This window comes from Rhineura floridana, chromosome 22 (assembly GCF_030035675.1).
Source record: "Rhineura floridana isolate rRhiFlo1 chromosome 22, rRhiFlo1.hap2, whole genome shotgun sequence".
NCBI classification, from domain to species: Eukaryota; Metazoa; Chordata; class Lepidosauria; order Squamata; family Rhineuridae; genus Rhineura; species Rhineura floridana.
In genome coordinates this window covers 11,743,821-11,768,787 of record NC_084501.1, presented here as the reverse complement: position 1 = coordinate 11,768,787, position 24,967 = coordinate 11,743,821, and the positions used below count along the sequence as shown (strand labels likewise).

At 48.8% G+C, this 24,967-nt stretch overlaps 1 protein-coding gene across 3 annotated transcripts; it reads right to left on the bottom strand.

Moving 5' to 3' along the window:
- Positions 1 to 23,352, bottom strand: PLEKHO1 (pleckstrin homology domain containing O1). Of its 3 annotated transcripts, none has more exons than XM_061606279.1 (6): positions 22,678 to 23,352; positions 21,601 to 21,738; positions 9,084 to 9,224; positions 5,977 to 6,081; positions 2,672 to 2,773; positions 1 to 1,012 (listed from the first exon to the last, which is right to left on the bottom strand). In XM_061606279.1, exons 1-6 carry the CDS (start codon positions 22,705 to 22,707, stop codon positions 245 to 247), a joined length of 1,284 nt encoding a protein of 427 aa, XP_061462263.1. In that variant the 5' UTR covers positions 22,708 to 23,352; the 3' UTR covers positions 1 to 244. The 3 variants fall into 3 exon arrangements, with proteins under 3 accessions (XP_061462263.1, XP_061462261.1, XP_061462264.1); XM_061606277.1 differs by having other exon boundaries at positions 21,601 to 21,747; positions 22,678 to 23,339; XM_061606280.1 differs by lacking the exon at positions 22,678 to 23,352 and adding an exon at positions 22,380 to 22,403 and having other exon boundaries at positions 21,601 to 21,747.
- Positions 23,353 to 24,967: the final 1,615 nt, after the last annotated feature.

The window sequence follows — 24,967 nt, the reverse complement described above, 5'->3', positions numbered from 1 at the left end:
TATGGATACAAACTGATTTATTGGAATGTGTTTGTCTGGGGCTGGAGAGAGAAAGGGGGTTAAAAGGGAGTAAATCAAACTCATGAGAAATTAGGATCGGATGAGAACAGGCACCTCGTACGCATCAACCACTAAATAATAACTAAAAGAAGATACATACCAACCCTTCGACCCTCTTCCTAGCTGCCCTACCAACCTGCCCTACCAACCTGCCCTCCCCACCTTAGAATCCCAGAGCTTGCCTTCACATCATACTTTTCCTGTACTGAGATTGTGCGTTCTGCTTGGATTTAGGTTCTGAGAGCTGCAGTTCAAGCTGTTTGTACAGGTTCCTTAGTTCTTTGACTTCCTGCAGCACTTTCTGAGCCTGGCTCCAGTTGGACGACGCCTCTCCCAGCAGCCTCTCCATCTCCTGCAAGATGGCCTCCGAGTCCAACTTGGAAGAAGAGGAGGAGGGAGAGGAGGAGGTGGTGGTGGTGGTAGCGCTAGGCTCCTTTGCCTTCCGTCCCTCCTCACCGTATCCCCTCACCTCTGTTAGGAGTTCCTGTGTCTTTTCAAGTTTCAACGCAACAAGTTCCTGAATCCGGGCCAGCTGCTCTGGCTCAGCTGAGGCAAACTGCTCCTCCAGGCCTTTCCTCAGCACTGCCCGATGCACTGAAGTAGAGTCCCGACAAGACAGGATCTCCTCCATGGAGGCACACTTGGTTTTTTCCGAGTGGGAGAGCTTCTTCGGAACCTGAGGAGTATACATGGTCCCTTTCTCAAAGGAGTCGTTGCGCTGCGAGAACTTATCCCATGTGGCTTCCCGCCGCGGGAGGCTGTTTGTCCGACTTTTCTCTGGAAGCTTCACATTCTCTGAATCAGAGCGCCTTCGTCCGGCAGTGTGATGGGCTACCGATTTATCCAGGTCCACCCGGAAGCTCTCCTCACAGGTGCTATGGTCTTCTGGGGAAGCATCCTCTTCCTGGATCAAATCGAGTGTCAACATTCCATCAGATGTTGAGGTAGATGCCTACAAGCATGAAAGAGAGGAAGAAAGAGAGAGAGAGATACAAAAGGTAGGTATTTTTGAGAATTATTTTGGAGTATCATGCCCACGACATCACAATTCAACCCACTGATATGACTTCTAACGTATCTGTCTCTCTTCCACAAGAATTATTAACTGAGACAATTGAGAAGGAAAGATGAAAAATGCTAGACTGATGAGAAGAACTGAATGAAAGGAATTTTGGTCACTGAACTGAGTCTTAGGTCACATCCACACTTAATCAGCACATGGCTTCCCCCAGAGAATCCTAGGAACAGTAATCTGTCAAGGGTGATGGGAATTGTAGCTCTGTGAGGGTAAACTGCAGCTCCGAGGATTCTCTGGGGTTAAAGCCATGTGCTTTAAATGTGTGGTAAGTATGCTTTAAATGTATGGCGACCTTACCTTAATGCGGATCTTAACGTGGATCTGACTTAGCTAGGGCTACAGTTCATATGGTTCCCGAAATGTAGGGTTAGAAAAGGTCTCAATGGCCATCAGAGCCAATGCGGCTTGGTGAATGGACCAGCAGAGACTGGGAAGACCCGAATACAAACCCCACTCTTGCCATGAAACTCATTGGGCAACTTTTTATTTATTTATATGTTTACATACCGCTTAATGCCCAAACAGCTTCTAAGCGATTTGCAAAAATAAAAACCAACTGCGCAACATTGTGAAAATACAAAATAATTTCAAAATACACCAGGATTAAAATACCCAGTAAAACAATCCCATTAAAACACTGAAATGTCAACATCCAGAATTAAAATAAGCCACAAAACAAACCCCATTAAAATAGCACAGCAATTAAAACCGGAGGCTTCGGAGGTCAAAGGAACACCTGTGTAAACAGGTGTGTCTTCAAAAGCCGGCGGAATGCCAATGCAGATGGAGCCTCTTGCATTTCTGAAGGGAGTGCATTCCACAACACCAAGGGAAAAGGGTCACCACTTTTAGCTGTTTGCTCTTTCTATACTCATCTCAAAGAGTTGCCCTGAGGATAAAACACAGAGAAACCCCACCTATACCATCCTCACCTTCTTGGAGGAAGGGTAGCATGCAGATATAATTAAGGCAAAAATTCATCTTGCTAGAAGGCTACATACCAAATCAGCCTTCCCCAACCTGGTACACCCTCCAGATGCTTTGGACTTTAACTCCTATCAGCCTCAACACACACGGCCAACAGCCAGGGATGATGGGAGTTGTGGTCCAAAGCGCCTGGAGAGCGACAGGTTGGGGAAGACTGTCGTGGAATAATCCAGATTATATCATGAGACAAGCAGAGACACAGAGCACCCAAGGAACACTGGACTACAGGTGGCTATAAGACCCAAGCTACTTGAGCTACAAAAGGGGGGTCTGGGAGGCTCTGTGTCAGACGAGGGTGTGTGCTTAGAAATCAAGAAATGTGTGCAAAATGCAGATTTTGGCTCTGATTGCTACGCCCAATGAATAATTGAATAATTGCTACACCCAATGAATCAGAGCCAGTTTGTGCACACACAGACACACCAACAATCATGCACACTTATGCCAGTCAATACACACACACACACGTATTTCCTCCCCGCTGTCACCAGTTTTGAATTTGCACAGTTAATGGAAGTGAAGACTTGGAGCTCCTGCTGTACATACCACAGCCATCAAGTGCCCCCTTGTTGGAGGTCGTCTGGAATGCTGGATCTTTGCCCTGTCACGGGTCGGGTGGGCAAGGTAGCTTTCCTCCTCTACAGTAACCTGAAATGCAACACAAGCGCATTGTCAGTTCATTGCGATGAGAGACTTGCAACGCGCTTGGAATAGCAACCGGAGCCAGCTTGATAAATCATGGTGAATAATTTATCCCTCTCGTTTTGGCTTTCTGCAAGTGGCTCATCCATCAGCTTATCCTGGAACTCTCTGGCGTATTCATTACTCACAACAATTAGCTGGAATTTCTTTGGGGCGGGGGGGGAACAGCTCATCTGCAGGCAGAGGCTCTAAAGCTGCGAGACTGTAAATCCTCCAAAGAAACACACACAGCTCAACAAATGTTCAAGGGAAAATTACGCCGTTGCATGGCGCATACTCTGCACAAGGCTCCTTTATTTGTCCAAGCTGAGAATCGCATAGCAGTATCTGTTGCAATCAAATGTTTGCCTCCAAACGGTCACTATCCTGCAGAGGGATCACGCGCATACTGTAAATGTATGTTTATGCAATTAAAGTGGATTAAAGCGCTGTCACCCTAGTGCAAGAAATCTAATCTTGGGTGTTTTTTTTTTAAAAATAACTTTTTGCATTTAAGAAAGTGAACGGAAATGAACAAGTGAACAAATGGTTAGCGGGAAGACATATAAGCACCACACAAGCAAATCAGGGTGAATGCACACTGCCATATAACATCCCAGGAAACAAATAGGAAGGAATGCTCCGTAAAGAGAGGCGTAGCCTAACCTCCTTGTAAGCTTTGTGCAAACAAATCAGGATGAATGATCAATAATCAGATCGTCTGGAGGAGCCTCCAAAAGGACTCTTTTTGGGGGGGGAATGAAGCCAAATGCCTCTATATCAGAGTGCTGCTTGCTATGCCCAGAACTGATTTCCCCTCCTCAAATTCCTCTCTTCCAGGACACCTTGTGGCTGAAAGCACCCCTCAATCCCCACACACACACCTGAAACAAAACCTCAGTTCCGATCACCGCGCTTGCCCATCTCCCCGTTAAGTGCCTTGTACATTCCTAGAACAGCAGGAGGAGGAGGATCTTTTACTACCTCATGATGGGACTTTGCCTATGGCAGAATCAACTTGCCCACTGGCCATGAGGAAACGCGACCCAAAAGTGCTTCTCTTGGCTCTTTGGCTTTGTACAGCCCCTAAAATGAACATTCCAGCTTTGAGAAACAATGTTTTGTTTTGTTTCGAATTCTGCTCCATGCTCGGGACACAGTGGAGGCTTGTCATTTCCGGCATGTGGGGCACTTTTAGATATACCCCCTTGGAATTCCGTAAGAAAAATGATGCAGGGAAAGCATATATTGAAGAGGATCTAGCTGTCATCATCCATCACCAGAGCCAGTGCCTATGGCAAAGGCCAAGATGGCACCCCTTCCCCATTGCAGGTACAGCATCTGACCAGAATGGCAGTTGAGTCTTATGTCACCACTGGTGATGGAACAACATTGTCCAGTGTACCTAAGGGGATCAGGTTTGCTTAGGAGATGCACAGTTGGTAACTTAAGGGCTATGGTGGAAGGCTGCAGCCACCCTTGGTGACTCACTCTGCCTCCTGGTAGGGCCAGATCTTGTCATCACTTATCTGATGCTGAAGGACTGCCCCAGACCCCCCGTCCCGCCCGTCATTCTTCTATGTCCTTGGTAGGGATGGGCGAGCAATTTGATTTGGTTCACACTTCAAGCCAAATCTATCCAATTCGCACTTTCTGAAATATGAGAAGTGAAACACAGCCCTCCTTCAAAAATCCGCCCTTTTCCAAATTTTGCAATGCAGTTCGCCAACCGGCTAACGTTTGCACAAGTGCATCTGTTAGAGGAAAGTGTGCATAAAAATGAATACACGGCTGAAAAATAACATACAAAAAGGGTGTTATATGATGAGAAATGGTTTGCAAAAATGTGTACATTGGTCAAAACTGCCTACAAAAATGTGTTGATTAGGAGAAGTTCTCAATAAAATGCTGGAGAATTTTCATGAGGATTTTTTTTTTAATTGCAAAATGCTGCAGAAGTGTGGGGAATTGAATTTAAGATTGGAAAAATGAGAAACTGAGAGAACCGAGACTGACAGATCCTTCCATCTCTCGCCCTTGGACAGCAAAAAGACTTGAAGCCACCTTTTTTTGGATGGCACAGAACAGGACCCGGTCTTATGACCCAGTACAATTTTTTTAAACTGTAAGCCACCTTGGGGATTTATTCTGGTTTAGAAGACAGAACAGAACTCAAATATTTCAATAAAAATAAATTGCTCGCAGCAGCCTTGCATCCTTCCCCTTAAATTCAGCAGCAAGGAAACAGCACTCTCGGTTCCTCCGCTCGGCACATGCAGCGTGAGTCACAGGCCCACAAAGGCAGTGAGCAAAAGAGAGACAGATGGCTGAACGATATCGGAGACAGCAGACTGTGGTCTCTGTTGTTCTTTAAAGGGGGGGGGGGAGGAAGGTTCCTTAATTCAGTTCCACTGTTTAAAGCTCCTTTCGGAGGCAGCAGCAGCTCTTTACATAAGCTCACATTACAGGGGGCGGAAGGATGGCTGGGAGAGAAAGAGGGAGGGCGCTGGTGCAGAAACAAAAGACGTTTTTTTTGGGGGGGTGACAGGGGGAGACCGCAAAGGCTGCACTGTGGGAGACACGCCGTATGGGGGAAAACGGCTTTGTTTAACCCTCCACATCAAAATTCACTGGGCTTCATACAGCACATATCCAGTGCACTCTCTCATTGTGCCTAGGGAGAGGAACAAGGCCAACTGCCTGCTGCACAGGGGGCTAGGCCCACATCATAGGAGCCTAGGAAGGTGCCTTATGCCAAACCTGTTGCTTCATCTAGCTTAGTATTGGCTGCACTGACTGGCAGCAGCTTTCTGGGGCGGCCAGCAGGAGTCTTTCCCCCCCCCGCCTTACCTGGATTGAACCTGGGATCCAAGGCAGATGCTCTACCACTGAGCTATAGCTTTTTCCCTTAAAACAAAGCAAGATTCCAGTCGCCATGGTTCTGAACAAAGGCCTGATTTATATGGAAACAGAGGACGCTGCGTTTTCCGAGTCAGAGCATTGGGGCCCATTTAGCTCAGTCATGTCCACACTGACTGGGCAGTTGCAGAGTTTCACAGACAGGGGAGATTCCCAGCCCTGCTTGGAGATGCCACCGGGGACTGAACCTGCTGCATGCAAACCAGGTGCCCTGTCACCGAGATACAGGCCTTCCCTCGATGATTACACACCTCATCCAAGATGCGGTTCTTGGCCCGGGTTATGGCAGAGTTGAGCACGTTGATCCACGATTCCTTTTCTTCAGGACTCACAGCCAGGAAGACAAGATTAGGTGCCTAAGAGAGAAGGAACTCGCATCAGCGGCCAGCCATCCCACTGGCGTCACCTAATCAGCAAACACCAGCTAAGGAAAAGGAAGCCGCATCCATCTGCATCAGATGGACCAATATCTGCAGCTTCTTAGTGGAAGAGCGAATCTCCAAAAAACAAGGTCACTTACTAATTGACTGCCACTTTAAAACCTCCACCTAACGGCCTCATTTGCACATAATCGTAACATATAGTCCTGGTTTGCACATAATGGTTCGTGGTGGTTAAGGTTTGTAAAACAACTACAAACATTAGTTAATGAGTGACCTTGAGCCATAGTTAACAAACCATAGTTAAGCTGCTGGGCTGGGCTCACACATAATGACAAACCATGGTTTAGCGTTACATATAAACCCGGCCAATGGGTTCTATCCAAATGGGACACTGGGATCTACAGTGCCCAGCCATTGAGACAATGAGGAAGCCCAATCATGCTCCTCTACAGAGCATTATCATAGAGTTAGCCCACCGAACACCAAAAGAGGAGGGGCATTGCAACACTGAGTTCCCTGTGTGACTGGACACACACACAACCCGGGCGACCTGCACCACACAGGGCAGCTGCAACTGGTGCCATAAACATTGCAAATGGTCGGCTCTTGTCACTCGTAAAGATACTGGAGGGCACAGCTGATTGAAAAGTGGTATTTTTTTTAGTAGGCTTTAAAAAATATAATATTTTATATTATGAAGCCAGCAGCTGCCATAGGGAAGTGCCTTGTAGGAGGCCAAAATATTTGTCCCCCTGGACCAGTATTGTCGAGTCTGCCTGGAAGCAGCCCCCGCAAGGTCACAGGCAGAGCAAGGCCTTTCAGCATCACCTGCCACCTGATTCTTTTTAACTGGGGGTTGAACCTGGAACCTTCTTCACGCAGAGCAGGTGCTCAGCCACTGAGCTTCGACCCTTCCTCTAAAAACAAAGTTCCAGTCCTCATGGTTCTGAAAAAACACTGAGTTAAATAGGAACACAGGAAGCCATCTTATTACTGAGCCAGACCGTTAGCTCATCTAGCTTAATATTGTCTACACCAACTGGCAGCAGCTCTCCAGAGTTCAAGACAGGGCATCTCTCCCAGCCCTAACTGGATATGCCATTGGGAACTGAACCTAGATGCTACTGCATGCAGAGCAGGTGTTTGACCACTGCGCTGTGGTCACCAAAGCAGCGCTATATCAACATCCTTATAGGCCCCTTCCAACTCTACTATTCTATGATTCTATTAGAGAGGTAGTGGGCTCTCTGACACTGGAGGCACTCAAGAGGCAGCTGGACAGCCATCTGTTGGGAATGCTTTGATTTGGATTCCTGCGTTGTGCAGGGGGTTGGACTGGATGGCCTTATAGGCCCCTTCCAACTCTACTAGTCTATGATTCTATGATCCAGCAGCAGGCACAGGAAAATATTCCCCAAATCCCTGTGGTTCTAACTTCCCATCTAACAAAATAGCTTGCTTCCTGTTTATTGCTGAGATCAAGCCTAATTAAGGGGCAACTCATACCATCTTGGAGCAAGAAGCATGTTGAAGATTCACGGCCAAAGTGGAGAAATTTGTGCAATTTCGTCAACACGCATCTTGGGGCACTTCCAGACGACCTGTTTCTTAAGCCTTCACCCTGATTTGTTTGCGGGGAAGTTAGACAATGTTGCGTCAGAGCAAGTGTCACTCCACACTTTCCAGAGCATGTTCCCATCAGTTTCCTTTTTGGAAAAAGTCCGGATCTCTTGCGGGAGTGGGTTTATTGCTCAAGAGACCAGAAAACAGCGGTGGTTTGGAAGTGCCCTGAGTTTGACTTCCACTAGTGGCTGGCTAGACAGAATGCTAGATTTTCTTGGAAAGGAAGTCTGACCATTTTGTTTACTTGCAACAAAAAAAGCAGCTTACTGCAACAAGATGGCCACCTCAAGCAGCAGATATCAGGTGCTGTTGACGGCAGAGTTTATTGCAGTGGGTGGAAAAGCAGAGGAGATGGATGGTGAGGAGGCTACAGCTGGCTTGATATCTGTGGAGCATCACCACGTCATTAAACGAGACAGGAAGCTGTGGCTAATAGGCAGAAATGAGATGAATTGCCGCCTTTTTCCTAAAAGAGATTCCACCCACGGACTCCCACCGAAGATGCAAGAATTGGGGGATGTGATAAAGCTGCAGGTCACAACATGCTGACCTATTCTGTCTCGCGAACAGTCCCAGAGGGCACAGTGGTGGATGCGCGCAGAATAACAGAGAGGCCGTTAAACGGAGGATAGTTCTACAAGTTGCAACCTGGCCAACCTAGGCCCCATCCACACCAGACATTTCAAGCAGTATCATTCCACTTTGAATAGTCATGGCTTCCCCTGGAGAACCCTGGGAACTGTAGCTTGTTAAGGGTGCTGTTAGAGCGACAATTCCCAGAGTGGTCTAAGAATCAGTCCTTCCCAGGGAACTCTGGGAATTGTAGCTCTGTGAGGGGTCTCCTAAAAACTCTCAGCACTGTTAACAAACTACAGTTCCCAGGACTCTTTGGGGTATGCCATGACTGTTTAAAGTGGAACCACACTGCTTTAAGCATATAATGCAGATGCGGCCCTAAACAGAGGAGGATGCCACTTACAAATACTTTACACGAGCACAGCTCCATTTAGCCCAGGTTTGGCAAAACGTGTGGACCACCAGATGTCTGCCAACCTACAGCTCCCATAATTGTTGACCACTGGCCCTCCTGGCTAGGGCTGATAAGAGCTGGAGTCCAACACCACTGCAAGGGCCACGGCTTCCACAACACTGATGTAGCCCAACACAGTCTCCTCTAATTTAGGGGTTCCTCAAGGTCTCAGGCAGAGAAGGGACATTCCTCAAGACCCCTTCGATCAAAGATGCCGGGGACCGGACCTGGGACCCTCCGGGACCCTTCCACGTTTCCACCGCATTAAGGCACAAGCAAATGGTTCAGCAGAAAAGCACTCGGGGGGTGGGTGGAGACCTACTGTGTTCCCAGGCTCCTTGGAGTGTCCGAGCGAGAACTTGCTGTAGTTCTTTTTGCTTCTGCTTTTCGATTTCCTGAGCTCTTCACATTTCTCATAATCACTCAAGTCGAACACTTCCTGGATGTTTTTTTCATCTTTTACCTGCGGACACAAAACAACAGACACACATACACAGACTGTCTTTTCCATGAGACACTTCCCCTTGCAGCTGGTCGCCGGTTGTGCCTGCAATGGTAGCTTGTGGCGCCATGTCAGTGGGGCACTGGAATCCACTCTGGGTTTTATTCTGAACTTTCAAGCACCTCGGACAACTCCTTGAAAACTCAGAGCAAACTGTGGAGTGGATTCCATTGCTTCACTGACATGGACCCACCAGCTGCCACTGTGTGTCTACATACTAGAACGCCTGAACTGGTTTCACTATCATGACTTAACTCTTCATCATGCCATAAATATGGATGTCAGAGAATTCCAATGGAAACAATTGCCAAAGTTTGCTTATTTGTCCCACGTCTGGAGTGGAAATCAACCCAGCAAATACTGATCAGTATTTGCTGTTGTTGCAGTCCGCAAAACAGTACAAAATTGATTCTGAGTCGTCCCCCCCTTTAAATTGTGTTTTCCCTGCATTGAAATGAATGGTGTGGAAATAATTATGTTAAATTTGTGAGTTATGTAACATGTAAATAATTATGTACATTGCGTTAAATAGGGCACACTGAGATAAGACAAAGACAGGTTGAAATGGAAACTTGGTACCTTGGTGCATCCCTAACCAAAAAGCATCCTGGGAACTGTAGTTTCCGCAGGGTAGTTATGGATACAGGACACCAGTCCCACTGCGGTTTCATGGGCACTTCCAGGCTCCAATGAAATGCAGTCGTTTGGTCCATCCAGCTCAGTACTGTCTACAATGACTGGCAGCAGCTTCTCCAGGGTTTCAGAGAGGGGACAATCCACTCCCAGCCCTACCTGGAGACACTGGGGATTGAACCTGGGACCTTCTGCATGCAAAGCAAGTGCTCTCCCTCTGAGCTACATCCCTTCCCCAATTATATTGAACATGTACATACTAAAGATAGTGGAGGTGCACCAAAAATAATATAAAAACAACATTAAAAACAGTAAGCATGCATCACATCCATCTGTAAAACCAGCAACCCTGTATACTTGGAGGAGGGCCTCCCTTAGCAGATGAAAACCAACACCAGACCTCCTCTTCACAGGACTAAGTTTGTTGACTGCATGTACTGGAGGTTGGGCCTGAAGGGCAGTTTGGGGATCCTGCTTGTGTACCGCCCACCCCGCTGCACAGCAGACTCCCTGGCCGAGGTGCTGGAGGTGGTCTCAGCTGTATGGGCATTGTCCCCAGAATTATTAGTGCTGGGTGACTTCAACGTGCATGCCGAGACCACTCTCACTGGAGCCCCTCGGGATTTCCTGGAAACCATGGCTTCCTGGGAACTGCACCTTAGTAACATTGGGCCCACCCATGTAGCCGGTCATGCTCTCGACCTTATGTTTGTCCTGGGAGGGGAAGGAAGTGCTCTGAAATTGAGGGTGGTTTCTTCCACCCCTGTGTCATGGTCAGATCACTACCTGGTGAACATAGACTTGTCGATGCCATACACCCTCCGCAGGGGTAAAGGACCTATTAGAATGGTCCGCCCCAGGCGCCTGATGGATCCAGAAGGATTCCTGACTGCGCTTGGGGAATTGGAACCTGCTGAAGGCCGCCCGGTCGATACCCTGGTGATTGAGTGGAATGAGGGAATCACCAGAGCAATGGACCGGGTGGCTCCAAAACGTCCTCTCCCCCTGAATAGAACTCAGTTAGCACCATGGTATACACCATGGTTGCGTAATCTGAGACGGGAGGTGAGACGACTAGAACGCCGGTGGCGGAAATCACGTTCCGAAGATGTCCGGACACAGGTTAGAGCAGCAGTAGCTGCCTATCAAGTGGCAGTGAAGGCAGAAAAGAAGAGGTTCTTTGCTGCCTCCATTGCGTCTGCAGAGTGCTGTCCCAGGAGGTTGTTCCAAGTGGTCCGAAGCCTGGTCGGTCCAGTTGCTCAGGAACCCTTGGAACAGTCAAAAGCCTCCTGTGACAAATTAGCAAAGCACTTTGCTGACAAAATCGAACACTTACGGAGCCTGATCCCGTACGCCGTGGATACAGTGGATGAACCAGAGTTGACCAGCTGAAGCCGGTCGAATGGGATCGGTTTCGGCCTCTGCCTTCTGAGGATGTGGACAAGGTGCTCTCAACTGTGAAGCCTACCACATGTCTAAATGACCCTTGCCCGTCGTGGCTCCTTATGAGCTGCAAAGAGAAATTGGGCGAGGGGATTAAGGCGGTGGTTAATGCATCCCTGGAGGAGGGTGTAATGCCATTAGCCCTCAAGGAGGCAATTGTAAAGCCCATCTTAAAGAAGCCCTCCTTGGATCCCCAAGTTCTGAACAACTTTCGCCCAATCTCAAATTTACCATTCTTGGGCAAGGTCATTGAGCGAGTGGTGGCTAATCAGCTGTCGACACACTTGGATGAAACGGATTATTTGGATCCATACCAATCGGGTTTCAGGACTGGACATGGTACTGAAACAGCCTTGGTCGCTCTGGTGGATGATATGAGGAGGGCATTAGATAGGGGAGAATTCACCTTTCTTGTCCTCCTCGATCTCTCAGCGGCTTTTGATACTGTTGACCACAGTATCCTTTTACATCGCCTGGAGGGGTTGGGAATAGGGGGCACTGTATTGCAGTGGTTCCGTTCCTTCCTCTCCGATAGGCATCAACAGGTAGCATTGGGGGAAGAGGCTTCAGACCCTTGGCCTCTCGATTGTGGTGTGCCACAGGGCTCTATCCTCTCTCTCATGCTATTTAATATCTATATGAAGCCGCTGGGGACAATCATTAGGAGATTTGGGCTGCAGTGTCACCAATATGCGGATGACACTCAGCTCTATCTCTCGTTTAAATCCTCACCAGAGTTGGCTGTGGAGACCTTGTCCAAGTGCCTGGAATCTGTGAGTGGATGGATGGGAAGGAACAGGCTGAAGCTGAATCCCGATAAGACCGAGGTGCTACTCGTGGGAGACAGAGGAAGGTTGGGAGATATTGACTTGATGTTCGACGGGGTGAGATTGCCCCTAAAGGACCAGGTCCGCAGCCTTGGGGTTGTTCTTGATTCCAAGCTGTCCATGGAGGCTCAGATCTCGGCAGTGAGTCGGGCAGCTTGGTATCAATTACACCTCATACGTAGACTGCAACCATACCTTCCTGTTCACCAGCTCCCATTGGTGGTACATGCCCTGGTCACCTCTCGTTTGGATTACTGTAATGCGCTCTACGTGGGGCTACCCTTGAAAACGGTCCGGAAATTACAACTTATACAAAATGCGGCGGCTCGACTACTTACAAACTGTCGCCGCCGGGAGCATATTACTCCAGTGCTGTTCGATCTGCACTGGCTCCCAGTTGTTTTCCGGGCCCAATTCAAGGTGTTGGTATTAACCTTTAAATCCCTATATGGTCTCGGCCCAGTTTATCTGATGGAGCGCCTCCAACACCACCAATTATGCCGCCCCACAAGATCAGCCACACAGGGCCTTCTCTCAGTCCCGCCAACTAAAACAGCTAGGTTGGTGGGGACGAGAGAGAGGGCATTCTCAGTGGCGGCCCCCACTCTCTGGAACTCCCTCCCGTATGATCTTCGGCATGCCCCTTCCCTGAATGTATTCCGCCAGGCCTTGAAGACCTGGCTTTTCAGACAGGCCTTTGGGACTTTCGGGGAGGGTTAATCACTATGATAAATTGCCTAGTACTCTGAACTGTCATTGTTTATAGTTTTATAGTTTTATCGTTGTATTGTTTTATTATGATGTATTTTATTGAAACAAAGATGTACGTCGCCTAGAGTGGCCATTGGCCGGATAGGCGACACAGAAATTAAATTATTATTATTATTATTAACATTCTTGCATCATTAACCAACACATTTTGGAAGTGGGCAGGACACGAAGTCAAGGAGGAGGTGGAGGACAAGCCCTGTCTGTCTTCAACTGGGCCAGAACTCTGCTGTGTGCAAGACAGGACAGCTCCTTTAAGAGGAGCAGCCAAGGCTGGATTAGAAATAAACCACCGCCTTCACCGCTACTCTTTTTGTCCCGAGAGAAGAGATTAGTTAAAAAGGAATTAAACCCCAGCACGGAAGACTGTGGACTCATGTTGGGCTTGAACCCAGGAGAACAGCTGCCCACTCGCTCTGGGATCCATTTCCAAATGAACCTCTTCGCTAGGCAAGGGAGAAGAAGCAGTGGACCAGAAACATTGCGGTCTAAAGCAGGAAAGGGAAGGTCACAAACTCGTCGGCGTGTGAGTGCGTCTGAGTTTCACAGAACTGATTTCCCACAGAACGCAAAGGCAGCAGAATTCATACATCTGAAATCATGGAGATTATTCTATTCCGCCTGATGGAGATGTCTGTGAAGGCCAAACATTTTCATATTCCTGCACCAACTGCAGCCAGTTGGGTCAAAGATCACTCTTGACCTACTTTTCATATCTCACCTTAGGAGTTCCTCTTTGCACTGAATGACAGATTTCATTGGAGCCAAATCTGATTTGTGCCCAACAGATACACTCTTAGCAACAAGCAATGAATTGCTTTTTCCTCAAACGTCTGGCCTGGGCCAGATGTTCACTTCTGCCCCATCTTTCTTGCATGCGACAAAGAGCCAGACACCCATCAGTTTCGATTAAGCGAACCCCAAATCTTACAGCAGCAGAGAAGCAGGACTGGCTCTGTTGGAGTATTCTTCTGCTATTATTATAGTTTATTTATATGGCCAAAAGGCCCTCAAGACGGCTTACTTTTTCTTTATTAGTTTCCTTGTTATTGCCTTGTTTGTTGCCATTAACATAACATAAACTGGAACGGGTTCAGAGGAGGGCAACAAGGATGATCAGGGGACTGGAAACAAAGCCCTATGAGGAGAGACTGAAAGAATTGGGCATGTTGAGCCTGGAGAAGAGAAGACTGAGGGGAGATATGATAGCACTCTTCAAGTACATGAAAAGTTGCCACACAGAGGACGGCCAGGATCTCTTCTCGATCATCCCAGAGTGCAGGACACGGAATAATTGGCTCAAGTTACAGGAAGCCAGATTTCGACTGAACATCAGGAAAAACCTCCTAACTATCAGACCAGTACAACAATGGAGCCAATGACCTAGGGAGGTGGTGGGCTCTCCAATGTTGGAGGCCTTCAAGAGGCAGCTGGACAGCCCCTTGTTGGGGATGCTTTAAGCTGAATTCCTGCATTCAGCAGCAGGTTGGTCTCAATGGCCTTATAGGCCCCTTCCAACTCTACTATTCTACGATTCTATAAGAAAAGGCTTATCATTGGATCAGGCCAAAGGCGGCCCATCTAGTCCAGCATCCTGTTCTCACAGTTGCCCAACCAGTTGCCCATATGGGAAGCCTACAAGTAGGACCTGAGTGCAAGAGCTGGTATTCAGAAGCATGCTGCCTGTGACCACAGAGGTAATATAGCCATCACGCAATTTCACTTTTCTTCCTCTGAGGTGGTGAAGGGAGCTCTGTGTGGGAGACTTCCCTTGCGCAATGAGCCTCTGGCAATGATTGCAGCTATGGCCCTTCTTCAAATGAGCATGTCCATTGTGGGAAACCATTGGGAAGAGACAGCCCTTCTCATACCACATTCAGCACTCTTTAAAAAAAACCAACACCCCGTTTGCCGTCAACCACAGGGAGCCAACTCTGCTGCGGAGGGTCTTGGCCTACATCTTTCCGCAAACACATTTCACAGGGGCATTTGGAGGCTAAAAGAGCAAGGGATGGGGATCGGAGGCAGCTTAATGGAACAACTCCATGATTCTTCCTGCCAGAGAGAAGAAAAAGGAAAAAGGCAATTTTCTCCATTGCAGACAACCGCAAAGAGGGGGAATAGCGGTATTGATTGTCGCTCACATCGGGTTGACCTAACGCAGCTTATGCTCGGTTTCTCTCGCAGATCAATTTGGGGGGAAGGGAAGGTGCATGTGGTGTGTATGTGCCAATGGGTGTGTATGCACACACACACACAATGTGACTGAGAGCATATTCTCAGGGAGGATTTTTCCTTTGCAACCAGGCACAGAAAAATCCAGGTCAAAATAGCGGAGCACAGTGCTTTCTCCTGAGTCAGCTCATTGGTTGGTCGAGCTCAGTACTGTCTACACTGACTGGTAGCGGCCCTCCCGGCTTTCAGGCGAGGGTCTCTTGCATCCTGACCTGAAGGTGCCTTCAGGGAATGAACCTGGAATCTTCCGCTGAGCTACAATGGCCCTTTGCTGGAACAGAGAAATCTGCCTCGTACTGAGTCAGACCATTGGCCCATTTAGCGCAGTACTGTCTACACTTACTGGCAGCAGCTTTTCCAGGCTTTCAGGCTTCCCAGCTGTCACTGGAGATGTCAGGGACTGAACCTGGGAGCATCTGTATGCAAGGCAGGTGTTCTGCCCACTGAGCTACGACCCTCCCCTGCTATGCTAAGCGTTGGTTTATGACGCATGCGGACGAAACAATTTAACACTCCTAGTTCTTATTTAAAGAAAGAAATCAAAGGGTGCCTGCAAGGATCTGGGAGGGGAAGCGCCCGACCCTCAGCCCTGCTGCCTTGGAAGCAGCAGAGAAGGTGGCTGGAACTGGCACGCTCTCTGACACACATCAATAAAGGCAGCTGTCTCTCTCCACAGGCATCGATCTAAGCACCTTGCATCAGGCTTGTATCAAACGCATTTGAGCATGGGATTGGAATTCATTACAAGAGGTGAACTGGGGTAGTGAAGGATTCAGGCTCTCTCTCGCCCCGAAAGTAAAACCTGGCATTTTGCGCACATGTCATGGTCGGGACTGGGGTGGGGAGAGGTGGCTGCAAGGGCTAACCAGAAGTTGAAAAGATCCTCTGATAAAAGAGTTGGGCTGTTTTTCAAGACTGTGGTTGGCTTAACTGAATTTCACCCAAACCCCCTCCCAAAGAAGCAGGATTAGGGTAGTGGGTGGAGAATTCACTACCCCGAAATCCTAATGGAATTTGCTGTCCTGAGGGATTGTGATGGGCAGTGGCAGCTGGTGGCTGCATGTCAGTGGGGCAGTGTGACCTGCTCCGGGTTTTAGTCCAAACTTCGCAGCTTGGACAGCTCCTTGAAAGTTTGGACTAAAATCCGGAGTGGATTCCATGGCCCCACTGACATGGAGCCACTAGCCACCACTGACGATTGGTCACTGGCTTAAATGGCTTTTAAATTGGATCAGACAAATTCATGGAGAAGGAGGTCTATTAATGGCTGTTAGCCCCATTGTCTAAATAGAAACTCCAGGTTCAGAGGCAGTCTACCTCTGAATACCAGATACGGAGGACAAACAACGGGAAGGTGCTGTTGCCTTCACTTCCTCCTTTTGGACATCCAGGAATGCTTGACTAGGGAAATATTTTGTCTGATCTAGCAGGGCTTGTCTTATATTATTCAGCTTTTTTGTTTTAAGAAAGAAAGTAGGCTTCCACTCCTTAAGGTTCAAGGGCAGACTTTAAAAATATTTGGGCAATGCCTGTTGAAATCTCAAAAGATGGGGAAGAAAGGGGGGTCAGCAAGATCTACAATAGGGATGGAGATCACTCCAGCATGGCTATCAATCAGGGACAATAGGAGCTCTAGTCCAGCAACATCTGGAGGGCCACAGGTGCCCCATCCGTGACCAAAGTGGTCCCCAGAGAGGGCTTCACAACAAACACAATTATGCAAAATGAGCAAATATGTAAAGTTGCTTCGTCCACATGACTTACAGAGGTCAAAAGTCCAGCTTTTCGCAGTGCAGGATTTAGGTTGCCGGGGCAAATAATGTAAAAATTATTTTTAGAATGGAGAACACCCAGCCCTGTATACAGATTGAATCATAGTAAGGTGAGGAAGAGCTCAGAATTGGCCCGCATATGGAGTGGAGGAGGCATCGCACCACACACACTCCCAAGGGCCCACCTGGGTCACAAGCAAAGCCATTGGCCACTACAGCAGCCCAAGGATCAAGGGGCGCCTAATCTGAAGTTGTTGTTTCAGAAACCCTGCTTGGCTCCTTAGAGCTTGGCTCCCTGATTGGCTAGGTCCCCCAAATCAAAGACCTGAGCACCTTGGACAGCTCCTTGAAAGTTCGGGCTAAAAGCCGGAGCAGATTCCATGGCCCCACTGACATCAAAGCCAACCAGCTCCACTGCCCTTAACCGAGTAATCTAACTGCTTTATTGACTGAAGTTTGCACTCCTGCAACTGTATACGTGAAAGAAACAGCAGATCCAGAAAGGGTCTTCCTTCCTCCCAGGGTCTCCCAGCCTGGCCTGGCCTGGCCTCCTCCTGCTCAGCTGTCTATCAAGCCATCCATCCTAGACACTGGATATCCAGTGACGACTGTCTCTGAAACCAGAGCGCCTCGTATGTGCCTCTCTGCCTAATCACCTCTGTGCATTTCTAATGCGTTAGTTTCCTACCAGCCAAGCACCCGTTCAGTTTCATGGTAATTAAACACCATTTCTATGAAGGCCAGAGTCTGAAAAGCCTCTTCCATGAAGCCTTTGGCATCACCCCTTAAGGGCCGGGGTGAAGATGTTCTAAGATTCCAGCAGCACTGGTGACCAGCATAGCCAACGGTCAGGGATGATGATGGGAGTTTATTTTATTTTACTTAACCAAATTTATATACCTCTTGATTATAGAAAACCTCTAAGCGGTTTACAAAAATAAATAAATCAAATTATCAAAAAAACATTTTTAAAAAAAAGAGATGAAAAACATTTTTAAAACAAAAAAATAAATAGACTAAAAATATTAAAACACAACAGTCTGTGTGTGCCTGGGTAGGCTTGCCAAAACAAAAACCTTTTAAGCAGGCGCTGAAAGGAGTACAGCGAAGGCCCCTGCCTGCTATCAATAGGCAGGGAGTTCCAAAGGGGAAATCCTGCCCCCCTAAAAGAACGCTTTCTTACAAGAGTGGAACAAGTGTTATGCAGCAACCTGAAATAGGGCCAGTTGAGCTGGAGTGCATCGATACCTGGAGGAAGGCCACAGATGGACTCCATCCCTGAGCTCAGTGCTTTGCCAGTTGCTGGGATTTCTGCACAGAACGCTGGACTGGGTGGATCTGGGTCCGATTCAGCCACATCAGAGTGGAGGGATCTGTGTGGCCTTTCAGATGCCGCTGGACACCACCTCCCAGCAGCTAGCGTGGCCTGCAGTCAGAAATGGTGCGGCAGATGGGAGTGCAGCAACATCTGGAGGGGGCCACAGATACTCCCCAGCCCTGCCTGAAGGCATCATTCCATTCGAACCAAGGAAGTTGCTTTATACCAAGTCAGACCAATGGCCCATCTAGCTCAGCACTGTCTGCCCTGACTGGCAGCAGCTCTCCAGGATTTCAGGTGGGAAGTCTCTTCCCAGCCCTGGCCTGGAGATGCCGCCAGGGACTGAACTTGGGACTGTCCGCATACAAAGCAGGCGCTCTGCCACTGCACAACGGCCCCTTCCCATTGAGTTAAAACTGCATTTGCTTGTATCCATCCCTCGCTCCTTGGCTTCTTCTCTTGCTGTTATCCTCCTCAACCCACCCCAATATCTTACTGCAGATTGTAAGCTAACTGGGGCAGGGACCTGACCTTTTTTTGCACATGTTACTCTGTCAACAGTGAAAAGCATCCTGTGCGCTAATGGCGCTACATAAACATAAACTACAACATGAAATAAAAAGGGAGTCCTCCTAAACATGTGTTCAAAAGTTGCTGCCCTGTGCTCCTGCTGGGAGGAAGGGCGGGATATAAATAAAATAAATACTGTAAATAAATAAATAAAAGTTAAAACTTCCCCTCACTGCTATATTACAAATCTGAGGTCAAGATGAGCCAGAAGGCTAAATATGGAAAGTGGGTTTAAAGCCCAGCACCTCTTTTTAGAAACGAGTTACCGGTCTCTGGGCACGTGCAAAGAGCGTTTCTCTCACCACCGAGAAAGGGCAGCAGCTTCCTATCAGTCTGAAACTGGGGGCTCCGGATGCAAATTCCAAGCAATTTTTTTTTTTTAAAAAGAAATGAGCCACAGAAAAAGGAAACGAACTCCAAATTAGCACAACACAATCAGGGTTAATGTAACTCTCAGGTCAATCACCTGCAAGGGACGAAGACTTTAATAAGAGCTAAGAGAAAGATTTCTACTTAGAGGCCAACCGCATTTCACACGTGCTTGCACGCAACATGGACTCTGCCCCATCCCCATCGAGCTTGGTGGAAAGGGATGTCAAACAAGGAAATGAGCCGCTTATGGCCATTCAAAATCAACATGCAAAACCTATCGCAGTTTCCACCCACCCACAGCTGACAATACAGAAAGTGACAGAGGAGAAATGAGGTGAAGAGAGATGAGCCACCCCCGTGCAACCGCCCTTTCCCTCTGCAGCAGGGCTCTCCAAACTGTGGCCTGCGGGCTTCATTCAGGTGGCCCGCCTGTCGATTTGTGGCTGAAAATCGGATGGCGCATCCATTGCATTCAATACCCCTGTTGATTTTTATTGCTTCATTTGTTCATTCTTTTGTATTTTATCATATTACAATTTGAATTCTATGGAATAGAATAAAATGCCATTTATGAGAAATGCAAGAAGCAATAGAAACACAATTAAAAATCATGCAGCATCTAGCCCGGCGCATGACAATGGCAGAAAAGTCATTAAGTGGTTTGCCAAGACCCTCAGATATTTTCAAGTAGTCCATGGGGGGGAAGTTTGGGAGCCGTTGTTCTACAGAAACCTTTTCGGCGTCTTGAGGTCAAAGCGGTTCCTAAAGCCCACAACAATTTGGTGCATGGCGTGGAAAACTCGCAATGGCACCCCTTTGCTCCAGCCAAGCGCTGGGGTCATCTCCAACATCTGGACAGACATTCATCCCCACAAGCCTCAATCAGCTTGCACTTGTGCCCCACGAGTCGCCAGATCAAACGCCAAGCCTGCAAACAGCATCTAATACCTGCTACCCAACTGGGGCACCTTTGCGGGTGGAAAGAAACTCCCAGAGGGAAGAAGAATCTTCTCAGGGTCAGCCCAAAAGGGCGACAAGGCTGAACATCCCTTCTGCAACAGCAGCACAGGGCTGCCCACAGCCCAAACCGGAGAAAAGCTGCAGTTCAGAGGCAGAGCCTCTGCCTTGCATGCAGAAGGTCCCCAGTTTAATCCCCAATAGTGGCAGCTGCTGCCAGTCAGTGTCGACGATACTGAGCTAGATAGACCCAATGGTTTGAGTCAGCATAAGGCTGACTTCTTATGCTCCTGTGTCCCCCAGTCTTGCCCATATCCACACAGTGAACGGGGATGGTGTCCACCACCCCCCGCAGCCCACGATTGGAGGCATTCCAGAAGGCTAACGCCAATCCATGCAAGTAGCACAGTTTGGAGGAATTAACGTAGTGACAAAAGAGGTCCATGTAACTCACCTACACATTTGGAACAAGCTGCTGGGACATCGGGAGCCGCCTCCCACTGACCACAGGAGTCAGACTCTGGGCCCGTCTAGCGCAGGATTGTCTACACTGACCGGCAGCAGCAGCTCTCCAGGATTTCAAGTAGGAGTCTCTCTTATCCTGACTTGGGGATGGTATTGGGGACTGAACCTGGGGCCTTCTGCACTGATCTGGGGCCCTGCCTCTAGAAAGAAAGGAAGGACCCACCTCTGGTTCTGAATCGAGGGCTGGCTTCAGAAAGCAGCCAGACTATTAGTCTCTTTGCTTCAGTACTGCCTGCACTGACCGGCAGCAGCTCGTGAGGATTTGAGGCAGGAGTCTCTCCCAGCCCCACCCAAAGATGCCACAGGTTGGACAGGGGGGCTTCTGAATGCCAAGCAGGCGCTCTGCCACTGAAGTGACACCCCAGTTGCCAGATTCAGTCTGGTCTCCTCTCGTCCCCAAGATAACACCTACCCCCCCAAACACACAGCTGTTCCCCCCTCACAAACACACACACTGCAAGCTGGGAAGGCAGCAAAGGGCTCTTTATCTCCTTCTGTGCCGGTGCTGGCCAGCAACGGAGGCTTTTGCCCAAGTCCTCCCGACATCAAGCCCTTGAGCTCTCTGACCCGTGAGCAGCTCAGGTGCCCACAAAGGGCAAAGGGCTCTGACTATGTCTCTGAGCAGGAGCCCTTGGCGGCACTTCTAGTGCTGTTGCTGAATTAAAAACCTGCCTCCCCATGCCCCTTTATCAAAGCTAGGTTCTAGGTGAGGCCCTAGCTGGTGGGCTCTCTCCCCTCCCCCAATTTCCTCCTTCTCCAGCAATTTTTTTTGGGGGGGAGGCGTGGGAAACTGTTACCATCACATCCATGGGGAGGGGGGAAGGTTGGATTGAAGAGGAGAAAATCTAGGGCAGGCTTAAAAGGAAAAGCTGAGAAGGATGGCGCATGTGAGTGTGTGTGAGAGAGAGACCCCCTACCTCCTTCTCCGAGATGTACAGCTGATCTCCTTTCAGAACAACATAGCGGTTTTTCCAGATTTCCCGGAAAATGCCTTTCCCGCAGAATTTCCGGACCCAGCCCACCTTCTCGGGTTGCACGGACTGCTGGTTGCCATCCTGGAGCCCCTAGAAATAGACACCCCCCCAAAAGAGAGGGGGGGAGGAGATAAATGGAGAGGAAAGGGTTAAGAAGGGGTTTGTATTAATCTCCAGCCAGCAGCCTTCCTAGGTTGACTGCTGGGGTGTGTGCGTGTGTGAGAGAGAAATGCATGATAGGATTCCCTGTCTTCTCTCTCAAAAGCGGCAAAGCCAAGAGGGTGCGGGGAAATGCATGATTTTGTTGCACACAGCTCCCTGCCAATGTGCATTTTTTTGGAAAAAAATTATTATATCTATAATGCCAGCCAGGTGCTGCAAAAATAAATAAAACAAAATGAAGGCACCAACACTCTCCTCCCGCCCGCCCCCTGACTTTGTGTCCATTATATAAGAAAACAGACTGTGTCAATCTGTTCCCTGGCCCACTCTGCGTTTCACCTAGAAATATTTTTTAATTTTTCAAAAAACGATCTTTTTCTCTGCTTTCCACCTTTGAAATCGCAGAGAGAGAGAGAGGGAAAACATGCTGCACCCGTTGATAAGAGCAAATATATTGATATATAATGTCATGTTTTCAAATGGACCGACCTCGCTCTCTTCATATCCCTCCCCCAAGCATGGAAAAAGTCTCAAAAACCAACAGAAGATGCAACACACACTTGGGTAGGTGCGTGCATGTAGCTTCCGATGAATCCAGAATGAATGCCAAAACAAAACAAAAACCAGGGCTTTCATAATAGAGCCCTTGAGAACATGGGATGTGGTTGCTGTTCCAGTTTCAAAAACCTAGCGCAGAGGAGACAGGAGCCGAGGGGGCTGACCAGGAGGAAATCGAAGTAACAGTCGTCATGATTGTCGTCCAGGAAAGTGCGGGCTCTGTCCCCGTCGCCCCCAGCCCGGACAATGGCCCCTTTGTGGGGGGGGCACGGAGGGTCTTGAAAGCTGCCTGCAACTCACCCGCTTGGCAGCATCGGTCTTCTTCATCATTCCTCAGTGGTGCCGGCCGAGAAAGGGGAAGGGGTTGGGGGGACGGGGAGGGGGACACAAGGGCGGGGAGGGGGTAGAAGGAGAAAATCAAAATCGAAGAGGGGGCTCCTGGGCACAGCCGGCGGCCGCTGCTGGGAGAGAAGAAGAAGAGGGTTCCCACCGCCGCCTAGTTTCCCCTCTCTCGCCTGCCTGCCGCCGCCGCCGCCTCCTCTTCGCAGAACGCGCGAGGGACCTCGAGGGGCAGGCAGGACGGGTGATGCGCGCCCAGCCCTCCTGAGCCGGAGCGAGAGGCCCCCGGCAGGCACAGGAGCCCCCGCCTTCCCTCCCTGCCGCCCTCCCTCCCTTCTTGTGGGCAGGCCCTGGCGGGGGTGATCCGGGGCTCCGCAGCCCCATCTATAGCCCGACGCGCCATGACGCGCGCCGAGTTCACCAAGTAAAAAAGGACGAGCAGGGCGCAGGCACCAGCCGGCTCGCCGCCTCTGTGTTCGAGCCCGTCGGGCTGGGCTGGGGAGAGGAGCCCTCCCCCGTCAGCCCGCCCCAGCCCCGCCGCCCCGGAGAAGGGGCCCCGGGCCCCTCCAAGGCGTCGCCAACGCCAACGAAGCCATCGGGATGTTGGTTGCGGCTGCCGCCAGGCGCGGTCCTGCTCGCGGGAAAGACCCGCTGGGCTGCGGGGGCAGGCCTGTTCTTTTCCGTAAGTCTACTCGGAGCAGGACCGCGGTGCGTGCAACGATCGGGATGATGGCTATAAAACGGGCGGCGTTAACAGGATCCGTCCAAGGAGGTGCAAATGTGAAACAGAAGGGGGCAATGATAATAATAAATAATGGTAAAAATATGTTGCAAATGGCAAATCTGTAAGGAACTGCAAAGGTGAAAAAGGGCTAAATAATATGGTAAAAATATGTTGCAAATGGCAAATCTGTAAGGAACTGCAAAGGTGAAAAAGGGCTAAATAATAATGTTTGAACTGTGTTGCATAACCCACCCTGGGACCTTTGGGTGAAGGGCAGGTGGTAATAATAATAATAATAATAATTTCTTACCCTGGCTGCCCATTAGCTACAAGACTAAGATCAAGGTTCTGGTTTTGGTGTACAAAGCCCTATACAGCTTAGGACACGGATACCTGAAAAACCGTCTTACACCTTATATACCCGGTGGATCACTGCACTCTGCAGGTGAAGCCTCCTGCAGATACCATCTTATCAGGAGGTCCATTCCGCACAACATAGGAAATGGACCTTTAGTGTGGCGGCACCTACCCTGTGGAATTCCCTCCCCTTAAATATCAGACAGGCACCATCTCTGTTATCTTTTCGAGGCCTCCTGAAGACCTTCCTCTTTCAACAAGCCTTTTTAGTAGAGACCTTATCCCAGTCTGCCTCTCGGCTGGAATTGCTTTTTAATATGCGTTTAAACCTTTTTTTAAAAAAAATGTTTTGTTTTAATATATTTTAAAGTGTTTTTATGATGTTTTTTAGTGCTTTTGTTTGCCACCCTGGGCTCCTGCTGGGAGGAAGGGTGGGATATAAATCAAATAATAATAAATAGTACCCACTCTTCACCCTGAGGTCCCAGGGTGGGTTACAACAGTTTAAATTACAGTAACTGGATCTGTCCAAGGAACTGTCAATATGAAATACAAGGGCATAATGATGATGTTAAAATATGCTGCATTAACAAGGGATGGCAACTGTTCCTGGTTTCCTTCCAAAGGAGTCCTGGGAAATCACAAAGCAGTAAAAACAATGCAATTAAAATAAAATGAAAGACTTATTCAAAACATTTTTAAAAAAACATGAAGAACAGCTACAAACATTGGAAGACAAATGTGAAATCCAAAATGGAGGGCTGCAGGTGAAGAGAAGCATCACACATCATGCAATGGTGGCGGAGGGTTTCGGTCTTGGCAGGTGCAGGGAAGTTTGGGCCCTCCGGTTGTTGCAGAACTACAACTCCCAGCAGTCCCCAGCAAGCATGGCCAGGGAGAGTGGGAGCTGTAGTTCAGGAACATCTGGAAGGCCACAGATGTGCCCCACACCTGGTTCTTAGATTTAACAGCTGCACACTGAAATTCGTGTTGTTTGCATGATGATATGCACCTGGAGCAGGTTGGAAAAATGGAAATGGACTGCCTTCAAGTCGATCCCGACTTATGGTGACCCTATGAATAGGGTTTTCATGGTAAGCGGTATTCAGAGAGGGGTTTCCATTGCCTCCCTCTGAGGCTAGTCCTCCCCAGCTGGTGAGGGCCTGCTCA

Excerpts from the sequence above, each read along its gene's own strand:
- PLEKHO1 (XM_061606277.1), bottom strand. The coding sequence starts at position 22,707 with ATGATGAAGAAGACCGATGCTGCCAAGCGG. Across the intron at positions 21,748-22,677 it reads AGACCGATGCTGCCAAGCGG|GGGCTCCAGGATGGCAACCA; the intron begins GTGAGTTGCAGG and ends GTCTATTTCTAG. Across the intron at positions 2,774-5,976 it reads AGAACCGCATCTTGGATGAG|GTTACTGTAGAGGAGGAAAG; the intron begins GTGTGTAATCAT and ends GTTGCATTTCAG.